Source organism: Camponotus floridanus, unplaced genomic scaffold, assembly GCF_003227725.1.
Source record: "Camponotus floridanus strain SB8 unplaced genomic scaffold, Cflo_v7.5 scaffold28, whole genome shotgun sequence".
NCBI lineage: Eukaryota > Metazoa > Arthropoda > Insecta > Hymenoptera > Formicidae > Camponotus > Camponotus floridanus.
This window is the reverse complement of record NW_020229414.1, coordinates 169,844-181,994: the sequence shown is the minus strand read 5'-3', so window position 1 is coordinate 181,994 and position 12,151 is coordinate 169,844. Positions and strand designations below refer to the sequence as shown.

Below are 12,151 nucleotides of genomic sequence, written 5' to 3'. Positions count from 1 at the left end.
GCGGGAAGTTTCTCGTTTTCTGACATCGTAGAAATTCTACAGAAAATAAAAATACGCTTCACCCACGCACGGATATTTTCTCAATTATATGTGATCATACCTAATACAGTATTTCCAAATAAGAAATGCTATATTGCTGCGCGTATTGTTACGATTGCTAGGAATTTACTTATTGCTGACTCGGCGCTTTTTATTTCGTTATTTCCCTGCAACTCTTCTGCGATATTTAGTTCTTTATATCTGCGAAATTAATCTTGTCATATTTACATATTTATTAATCTTGTCATATTTAATCTTGTCATATTTAATCTTGTCATATTTACATATTTAAATCGTTACAGTAATAAATAATTTGTTGAATTTGAGACGTTTAATGCACGCAATAATATTATTATTTATGTCGACGCTAGTTTAAGATTAATCAAATTAGGTCAATATTGTTACTTGACTTTCAATGCTACCGTTTCTAATCTAAGAGATTGTCTTACCGAGAGTTGTATTCCGGGACAATTTCTTCTCTTGCTAAAACAGTACATTTTCCTGAACAGTAAATTCACATAGGAAAGTCTTTTTTACACACCATTTACAATGTTATATAGAAACGAAAAGTCGAAATATCCAGAATATATATGTTCGTCAATATCGCGTTATCGCGTAAATTCTGAAACGCATTTTTTTTTATGTCGTTATTCGAGTTCGACGAGTAATTTCATTAACAATCATCTTCCATATTAGCAAAAAATGGAACTATTCCCTAATTCATTGGAAATGCGATTATTCGCATTTTTCTATGTAAATCGTGAATCAGAATGAACTATTAGCGTGTCATATGAAAGAGGGCGATAAAATGCGTTGTTGCGTTTCAACGTGCAATTTATGATCATTGAAATTCTATTAAATCGTTGTTATACCACATAATATCACATTCCAACAAATAAATTAAATTAGTGTCATATCGCGCGAAAGAGCGATGAAGCATCAGAAAACGTTTCGACGTGAAATTAATTAATAAGGTACAATTAAAAAATGTTGATTAATTATTTTTACGTAATTCTTTGTGTCCAAAATTCCAACGCCCGATTATGACTTACATAATATTGTGAAGATGTAATATTAACAGTTTCTTATCAAAGTAGATTGCGTTAAAATTATCTTCATCTTCAAAAACGTTTCAAAGAAGCGAGCTTTTCATCTCTGTTAAAATAAACAAAATCGTTAATATTTGATTACACATATACATATTGCTCTCTTTACACCTACGTATTTTTTTTTACGAGATACATAAAAATCGATAGCTCTGCTTTGACACGTGCCGTACAAACGTAACTTCGCGTCAATCCAATGTTTGGCGCAACAAACACGTTCTGACATTTAGAAGCTTAAATTATGTATCGTAAGCTAAATCGAAAGATCACAAGAAATCCATCTCGCTTCTCGATCAAGTTCGAAAGTGCAAAACCTGATAATGACTCTATTCCAGCTTTGCGAGATCCCTAGTTGCCGCCATAAAGTCGACAGGTGTCAAAAGCAGCTTAAAAGCCTCCGATGATGACGTGCAACTGCTCGTGTCATTAACAAGTTTACCTGCTACCACTACCTTTGTTCTTGTAATTTATTCAACAGTTAATTAATTTATCCTTTGATCATTAGCTATCAAGTGAATTGGTCCTCTATCCGAATACAAAGTTTGCCTATTAATAGCTTTGCATGCTTCTTGGTGCAAATTGTAATTTTGCACATATATTCTTTGGCAAATCAATCTAAATTATTTTCGCGATGTCCATAAATTTCTATTATTTTTATTATATTTTATTGCTATTTACAGTTAGTTATTTTTATTATATTTTATTGCTATTTACAGTTAGTTAAAAGACATCCTATCTGCGCAAGTTATATTCACATATGTGTTTATACACGTTCCATTATGTGAAATAAATAAAGATTTTAGATAGAAAAGACGTGGAAAATTCACAATGCGGATTTATATTTATTTCTAAATAGTTTGTCGAGATAATCTTTTATAAACATTTTATATTTGTTCAATTTCTCAAAATTGTCATTAACGAAAGAAACGAAAAACTATAAAGAATTAAGTATATGGTTTTGATATTGTAATTTAATTATCATTTATAATCCTTAAGTTATCTTCACGACGATCTTATTACGCTTTAATTATGAAAAAATATCGTACAGTTATAATTATTATCATTGTTTTTTTTAAATCGACATTTTACCTTGCTACATGATTACTTACTCAACTTGCTTATAAAAAGATCGTATTTTCAAGAAAAATGCCCGTTTAAGAAACTTGAAGTTAGGAAAGATTACACTATTATACTGGGCGAAGCACATTTAATGGTTGCGTTCGCGTAAAAATAGCGATAAAAGCGTAGTACCAGTAAAAGAGCACCAACTTTCGCTATTACAGTCTTAAAAACTTCGGCCGTTAATACCAACCCTCAACAATTAAGGTAATATTTTTTCCCTTTCTTTTATCTCTTTCCAAACTTGTGATTGCTAATAAAAAATTTTACAATTGATCTAATTTTGGTCTCGAAAATACGCGAGGATTATCTACGAATAAATTGTGTCCCAATGTTCAAAAAATCGAGATTAGAAATCACTTTTTTTCATGCATTTATGAAATATGTACCAGTGTACGTCAAAAAATTTTTGCATTAAAAGAGTCGAACTTTTTGCTCTTATCGAAACCAGTCATTTTAGATTCAATCGTGTTTTTTAAATACATAAGGTTTCTGATAAATCGAAGAAAACACATGTTGTGAATGTCATATATTAATACCTTGTCAGAAACCATTTTTCAATAGAATCGACCACACATCATTTGTCATCTGTAGGGCTATTCCGGCGTAAAAAATATCGTATTACGGAAAGAACATTTATATCCCCCATTTTCATTTATCCCTGTTGTTTTTTTTCTTAATCGTAGCTTTTATGCTCACCAATATATGTTTTATCGATAAAATTGTAAAGAGCTGCTTTCAAGCATCATATTTTATTCATGCACTTTTTACGTAAAAATTTTATTTCGTGTACAATGTAAAACATGACATATATAATATATTAGTTTTCAAATTTGTCAAAAATATGAAAATAAGAATAACGTGTCTTTTTGGTTTATCTAATTTTAATGCGTATCAAAGTTCGGTAAGAACTGCACATAATAAAAACATTTGCGTATTCATGTTTATTATAAATTAAATTTATTACGAATATAAAAATATTTGCGTATTCATGTTCATTATAAAAATTGAATTTATTACGAATATAAAAATTTAAATACTCTAATTGTTTTAAGATTGTGAAATAAGTCATGCTGTCGACGATTTTCTAATTAAAATGCACGATTTATTAATTCGCAACAAAATAAAAAATATTTCCATTAGACAGAAATCTCTATTTCTTTTTAAAGTTATCCTTTTATTTCTGGTAAACATTGGCGTAAAATTCGTCGTCAATATGTGTGTGAATACATGCTTAATTTATTTCAATTTAAATGCGCGCTACCTAGCCACGATGACAAAATTCAATTCCCAGTACTGGATGCATAGTTTTTTCTTTCCTTTCTTTTTATTCACTCTTTTTCTCATTGCGGATTTTCCTTTCGCACGCTTTCAACTTGATACGATTATTTATCATGACCGTGGTCGGGTGACCGATAAGTCGGAAAGCGAACGAGCACGACTTTTCGCGAGTATCTACGCAAACATGGGCGCACCGCCATTTTCATCTATCATGCGATTATACTTCTTCCAGTGTCGTAAATTACACGTTATGCATGGAAATCGTGAACTTTTACGCTCCGTTACATTCTACAGCAACAGTTGCGTTTAGCTATATATTAAACGTTTACGAGCTATGCAAGATATTAATTAATTTTAAATATTGAATCGCGAAAATATTTATGTTTTAATAATACTTTTTAAATCATCATTAATCATGCTATACACATATATATTCGGACCTAAAATGATTGGAAATATTATATTTGTAGAGAGAAAGTATTGGAAATGTATTATGAAAAAGTATTAAGGGCAATGATTCAAAAATTTACAATTATTATTACATAAATGATACTCATGGAATACTCACGGAATAATGATTATTGTAACTTGCAAGAATCCATATTTTCGCGAAATTTCCAACCATATCCCGTTTTTTTCTCAAGTACCATAAATAATGGCAGAACAGAGAATATCGTCAATTAAATTCATTAACGGTTGATGATTACGAACTCGAAACTTCGGTTACGCGTGTCATAACGTTTGCGAACACGTGTTATCGATAATGCGGTCGTTGTTCGACAACTCGCGAGAGATGAAAATGTACTGAGTATTTCAGCACGAGTATATTACTCGTGGATAATTATAAATTAATTAGCAAGGCTAAGAGCCATAAAACCAAACGCATATCAATTTCTTTGCAATGTATTTTTTTTTGTAATTTATTCCCTTTTTTTTAAATTATATAATTTCGTGATAATCTTGACAATAAGTTTGAAATAGAAAACGAGAAAGAAACTTTGTGTGATACGACAAACACAATACAATAGTTTGAACAGCTGCGTAACAGCGTGTTGCACAGGCGTAATAACTTTGAATGATTAATAATGTAATATATATAATCTGAACGCGCGATGCATCTGAGTGACGTGAAAGTGAATCCAATATTTCAAGAACGAATTTATTGGCAATCGGGCAGCGCCGCGCGATTAATTAAAATATATATAGTGTGTCAAATATATTAGGTGCTTTCAAAATCTATCTTCATTTTCGGATATTCTAATCCGCAACTCGAACAAGAAATTTGTTTATAACAGCGTGATTCGGTATTATCCTGTTATCATAAAATCAACGATGCCTGTCGGAAATTATATACGATATAATTAAATGCACATCGGATTCGATAATTGTGCTGATCTGTAAAATGACGCGCGCAGGCAGAAAAACAAGGACGGAAGAGCCACGTGCGGTCAGCCGAGCGTTTAATATTCCCAATACATATATATATATAAATGCGAATATATATATATATATATATATATATATATATTCGCATTTCATTAGCAGCAGCCCAAATCAAATCATGGGAGCGTCCAACCGACTGTTTCGGACCACTGGAATCACTCCAGGAACGGGGCCTTGTATTATACCACGCTCAATGTTCAAAAAATAGCTTGTGTATAAGGGGAGTATGCATAGATGCAGAATAGAGGCGAACAACGGTGGCGGCGAGTATCTCGGGCAAGAGAAGTTTGCGGAATACCGAAAGCGCATCACAAACAGAAAGCGGAGTTTGATAGAAAATGAAGTTAGAGAGAAACAGAGGGAGAAAGAGAAAGAGAGAGAAAGAGAGAGAGAGAGAGAGAAAGAGAATTGGCAATCGGCCAGATGCGATGCAATTTACATCTCGATTACGAGATTGGCTTTTGCATGGGACTCGCTTGTATTTCTGCAAAGATATTTACCATCGTCCTATACTTCAAAGGTCATCGTGGCCAGATCGAAGCTCTGGAAAAAGTACATGACGCTGGCTGACTGAAAGTTTTCCGGAAAATAAGCACTCGAGTTTCTTGTTTTCGAAAAAAAAGGAAATTGGATTTGGCCGTTTCATGTCTTTGGATTTGTTCTACGAGTAGCACGAAACATAACACGGAAGTTTTCTAGTCTTGTTTAAAAGAAAAGAAACCAAAAGGAGAATAAAATATAATTGATTGTGTATCTAAAATTATAACATACACAGCAAGATTTATTATATTTTATAATTTACTAAGTTAGCAAAATAAATTAAAATATTGATAGGCCATAAGGAGCCAAACGCGGATGTAAGGCGTGTTCTTTTTAAATAATTATCCAAGAGGACGATCAAATTAAACGGTCATCTTTAATACCAAACGTTTCGGACTCAATTCGAGCCTTCTTCAGTGATTCTGAACAAAACAAAAAGGAACCACATGAGATATATACATTAAAACGCAGTCAATCATAATAAAATACGGAAAAAACATAGTCATCATACGTGCATGATCGTTGAGAGAAAACGCGAGCTCATCAAGGCAAGTCAACTCGAAGGAAGCCAGACATACATGGTTCTTTAAACGGTGCAAGGCGCAAAGAGCGATGCACTAAACAAATAAATATAATATGAAAACGTCGTAAAAAACAAAAAATAAAAAAAAATAGTCAAAAATATGCAACTATAGCTCACTCGGTATCGAGAAGACGTGACAAAGACGAACACGAACACTTTGCGCGCACATAGCCGATTAGACAACAGATTTAACTGCCAACGGTGAAAAGACAGTTACGCGTAATCAATAATAACAGTACCGCATGTACAGAGGACGAAAGCAATCAACGTACAACAATCGCAATCAAATCTTCGATATATTATCGATTATCGATAGACAAGAAGCATTCAGCTTTAAGGTGTCGTTCTGGAGATTTAATGCATTTCTTTGACGTTTAATATGGATCATCTCCGATATCAATCTCCTCCCCAGAAATGCCTCCTCATCCAAAATCTCAACGCCATCAAAATCGAGCGTGTGATCCAGAGCTCTGTGTTCGGCAATGACAGACGTGAGGTTCTTTTTATGTTCCTTGAGCCTGGTCTTCAACAAACGTCCCGTTTGTCCCACATAGGAAGCGTTGCAATCCATGCAGTTGATCTTATAGACTATGTTGTTGCGAGAGTCCTTATCTAACTTGTCTTTGCCAACTTTAATGAAACGGCGCAAATTATTTATTCCAGTGTAGGAAAGTTTCACATCTAGATCTCTAACGCATTGTCGGAAACGTTCGGAAAAGTTCTTAACGTACGGAACATTGAAATATGAGATCCTCCCCCCTCCATCAACACCGTCAACCTCATTGTTATCTGCAGTCAAAGTATTATCCAATCTATTGTTGAATCTATGCAATAAAATATTAAGTCGGTCAACAATTGTGTTGAAAATAAAAGGGAGAGGATACCCATTATTCAAGAGAATGTCAATAATGAATTCGAAATTCTCCTTATGAAATCTCGGATGAGAAAGCCGAAAAACTTGGTATTAAAGATGAACGAAACGTTTGGTATTAAAGATGACCGTTTAATTTGATCGTCCTCTTGGATAATTATTTAAAAAGAACACGCCTTACATCCGCGTTTGGCTCCTTATGGCCTATCAATATTTTAATTTATTTTGTTAATTTCGAGAGCCTTTAATGTTGTTTATATTTTTTATTTTTATTTTACTAAGTTAGCTTTCATACTTTTATAATATTATAATATTATAATATTATAAAAATTGTTGAACAATTATTGTAAATTTTTGTAAATTTGTAAATTCTTGTAAATGTAAAATTGGTATAAAATTTAGAATATATAAATTTAGAAATAAAAATTTAGAATATAGAAAAAGAGAATAATTTTCCAATAATTAAATATCATTTTCATAACTTCGGAACTATGTTTTAGTAATTAAATAATCAATAATTTAATCATCGTAAAATCTGCGGTGCATATTTGCTGTGAACAGTTTTTTAAATATCTTCTTAGATTATATAAATCTTCTTAGATTATATAAATCGCTTCTTAGATTATATAAATCTCGCAAACAACTGCGAGAAAGATATTATTCACTATATATATTATTAGAAATGTCAAATATTGAAATATAAAACTTACGAGATGTCGAGATGATAAAATGGATAAAATGATCTCTATTCGCTAATTCGTTCACACGTTTTGCATAAAATAATGCGCACGTAAGCTCGCGAGAATTCTTGCCATCCTGTCGAGAGAGGAGAGCCTATGATGACTCTTGATTAAAATCTCCGAGGTTCGCAAGTTTAGCCCCACGGCGATAATTCTTGTAAAGTACTGTAATATAACGTTTTAATGAAACGTAAACCAAAGAGTCGCATATTTCGCCCCAATTTTAGTACTAGATAAGAATTTTCGCTTAGAGGGAAAAGTATTTAACTCTCGACTCCCTTTCAAATTGCTCCTAGTTGATTCCTCTTTGTATAATCACACTGACGGAGTTTGACGATGTTACTGTTGAAATGCCTGAGGGAGAGAGAGATGTGCGGATCAGTTATTAATTAATATCTACATTTGGGTCAAGGATGTACAAGTAAATACGAATGTAGAGTGCTTCGTGTTCAAATATTGCATTATTAAGTTTGCATTATTAGGCCATTATTAGAGTTTTCCAGCGAATCATTTGATAAGCTTGTATATATTATAATCATGATTTGGCAGTTATATATTTTCTAAAATATTTTTATTTTTTCTAAATTTACGAATTCTTTAACTCTTTAATAATAATATAATACATAATATTATAATTTAGAAAATAATTTAGTATATACATAAATAATCTGTCATCGATATTTTTAAAAATTTACTTTCAAAGCTTTAAATATAAATATTTAAATGTTATATTTAAAAACGATATTAAATATTAGTTAATATATTTATGACAACCATGAGAATAGATTTCATTGTGCAATTAAGATAGTTCTCTTAAGTAAAGCAATAAAATATTATTTATATTACAGATGAATGTAATGACGCAACCGGAAACCGGTGCGTCGGGGTCAGTTACGCCGGAAGAGAGTGGAAAAACTTTGAGCAGATTACTGGGAAACATCATGGCCACAGGAAACGGTAAGTTTCCTTTTTTCCTAAATATTTGCATTAAATTTGCATTTTTATTATAGCAAAATCATACAAATTTCATTTCAATCATATGAAATAGATTTATGAATATATGAATTAATATTTAATAATATTTAGAAAATTTACTTTTTTCATATATTAAGAAAAAAATTATACGCACGCGAAGAGAAAATTTAAAAGTATCAACGTTTTATTCTAAATTATTTTCCAGAGACTCTTTTGTCAATATATGCTTCTGTATCTTTTCAAAATATTTATACTTTGAAAAGAAATTCTTTTGAAATATTTTTCACCTAAACAACCAAGTTACTTTGCTTGTAAAACGCGGTGATATAACTATATAATGCAATCCTTTTCATCATATTTTCACCATAATTTTGTTTGTCATCACATTGACGTCACGTCAATTCGAATTCGTTCGTGTTCCTCTCGCTGGCACCTGACTTGATTGCAGAATACAGGCACTCTTGAACTATTTTATTCTCACAAGCACCTCTATTTTACGACGATCTCCCACGAGTCGAATTTGTGCTTGTTCTTTTTTTTTGTTTATGTCACGTGCAATCGTGCGCAACCGTACAAACAGTGATTCGTGTGTCGGGTACTGTTACATAAATATCAACCATGTTTGTCCAATTATATGGACACCATGTTGGGAGACAATACCATACATAAAGACCAATGAGAACCGAGGGTAGTCGAAGCAAGAGCGGTTTCGCGCTTTTCATCGACATCGCGCACGTTTTCCGTTTGCCTTCATTTTATACGCGATGAAAAGCCTTGTTGCTGTTTACTTGGCAGCTTGCAAGAAATATTAATCTCTGGATACATAGCTCCTCTCTTAATGGAGATTTGCAAAAGCTCAAATGACGGAAAAATTATTTCGACAAATTTGAAGTTGAGAGATAAGTTTCTTTAAAATTTTTTTAAAAATTATAGAAAAAAATTTGATTGAGAATATAGAGAAAATCGTAAAAGAGAGTCCTTTTTGCTTTAAACTAAAGATTAAAGATAAATATATCAAGGTACATCGCAAACTGCAGTAATAATCTCGATGCACCTGCGCGTCCGCATGCAGCCGGCATTATCTCGATTCGATGTCCATTTTGATTTATGCGCGAGTCGTGCGAGTTAAAGAAATGTGCCGTAATTTATCAGCGTTCGCTATTGTTAAATGTGTTGATTTATCGAGAGCTTTTGTTGTCAAATTTCGTGAATAGACTTCCTATCGAATGAAATTATTCCACTCCGCAAGCTCTTTAAATGCGGTCGTAATAATATTTTAGTGTCCGTTTTCCATTTTTGCAATTTATTTGCAGACATAATTAATAATCTTGTGCTTGCATAACATTTTAATACAATTCACTCCGTAAAGAGCAAAGGTAGGAATTAAATTTACATATTTTTCTTACATTTAGTCGATCCGAAAGGGATCTGGAATTTTATCTCGCATATCCAGGAGATCTCAATTTGCACAATCACGCTTTCAGAAAGTTTAAAGGTTATTCCGGAGAGGTTCAAGAGAGTATATTAAAATACACAACGATGCATCATTCAGCCGACTCGACACTTGCTCCAAGATCGAGATTCCGATGATTGAAATATTCATCGTCAATCGACGATGAAAAAGTTAATCTCAAAACTTATTTTTGTACTATAGATCTTTAAAATTTTACAAACTCAATTTTATGAACTTCATGATACTTATAAAAGGGAAATAAAAAGATTCGAAAGCATAATTTGCGGAAGCACGGTGCGCACGGTTTATCTCTCCATTGGATTCTGAAGAAAAAAAGAAACTCGGAAATCCGCTAATCGAGGTACATAAAAAGAAAAAGAAAGAATAGGGATCTCTCTATCTCTCTCTTTCTTTCAAGGGAATGAGCGTGGCCGGAAAACGCGAAAGAAAAAATTTCACCGCGATATATTTGAGAACTTATTTTACTTCGATCCGAGAAAAAAAAACATTAATAACGGAAGGAAGACCGGAGAAAAAGCGTGGTAAAAATATTCGCTAGGCGAGTTAACCTCGGCGAAATGCGAGACAGGATTTAAATTACAGGGATTCGTTAAGCTGCGAAGTAAGTTTCTCCTCTTTCTCAAAAGGCTTATCCTTTTCTTCTTTCGTGACGTGAATCGCACCGCGAATTTTTCCCTTTTCATTTAATCTCGCATTCGTAATCCACTTAACGACAATGCCACATAAAAATATATTATGGCCTTATCTATTTTTAGACAAAATTGTTTCACGATATGGGACAATTTTGATTAAAAGTAGATATATCTATATGATATATTGTAGAATTCTAATATTAATATATAGTCATTGGAGTAACTGAAATTGTTTGCTATATCTATATCGAAAATGTTAGCACGTGAAAGTTTATATTAGAAAAATTGTTGGAATAATTAAAAAAAAATTTTTTAAGTAAAATTATCTTGCAAATTATTTTATATAACAAACAATTAATTGATATTATATAATTATGAATTATATTTAATTACTAAAAATTTCAATACTTATATTGTAGATTAAATTTTCATGCTGAAAAAAATTCGATTTTTTAAAAGGACATGTCAAATTGCGAGAAAAGAGGATTACGTCAAGTTTTTTTTAACAAGACCGTTCTCTCTCTGTGAAAATCGATAAACCGATCTTCCATTTCCTCAGGCCTAATACATGTTTTGTTCGTGCGAGCATTAGGTAACGATGTTTAAGGCTTTAATCGCAATCATAATCGATCATAGAGAAGGGATAAAGGGAAGCGAGTTAATATCATTCTCCTTCTTGATGAAGCGGGCAGTTCTAATTAATTCATTCTGCCTCTTTCCTCTCTCTCTGCATCAACATCCCCGCGCACAACAATCCAAATCCGCTTCTTCAAATCCGTTTATTGACGATATTTCTCATAACTGGAAAATTTCACCCACAAATTTTATAACTTCTTTTGCAGATCTCCTCCTCGCTTATTATACTTATTGAACTTATTTATATAATATGTATATATCAATAAATATTTCTACATAAAAAAAATTAATATCGATATTTATAAAATTCTAATTAAAAAAATAAAAATAATCTATCTACGATTTCAAGAGATAAGCGAGAAAAGAACGTGGTACTTTCAAAATACTAGAAAATCAGAGACATTTTACCGAGAGAAGGGTTACGCCTCTAAAGAATGACTACTATATTCGCTGACATCCCTTTTCATTTTGTTCCCTCGCTAGAAACTTGAGCTAGTTGCAGAGGGTGGCCGAATAACGGCGACGGGACTGAATAGTGGAGTCGTAAAGCCGAAATAAACGACAGAGCATGACGGAGGGAGATCGAAAAGTTCTAAAGAAAGAGAAAGAGAAAATGGAAAGTTCGATAAAGTGGCGAACTTGGCAAAGTCGAGAATTGAGTGAAAAATGCGAGCTTACAGGAGAGAGAAATACAAAATGATACGAAATATAA

At 32.4% G+C, this 12,151-nt stretch overlaps 2 protein-coding genes across 6 annotated transcripts in view; one reads left to right on the top strand and one right to left on the bottom strand.

Moving 5' to 3' along the window:
- LOC105250748 (regulating synaptic membrane exocytosis protein 1) overlaps nt 1-12,151 on the top strand; it is a 138,370-nt gene that overhangs the window by 38,519 nt on the left and 87,700 nt on the right. For all 5 annotated transcript variants that reach the window (XM_025409670.1, XM_025409669.1, XM_025409672.1 and 2 more), the window contains exon 3: nt 8,571-8,679. In XM_025409670.1, the coding sequence (XP_025265455.1) occupies nt 8,571-8,679 (109 nt within the window). The remainder of the gene's footprint in view (nt 1-8,570; nt 8,680-12,151) is intronic.
- The window catches only part of LOC109609849 (cytochrome c oxidase assembly factor 3, mitochondrial), a 134,015-nt gene that overhangs the window by 53,750 nt on the left and 68,114 nt on the right, over nt 1-12,151 (bottom strand). The window lies entirely within an intron of this gene.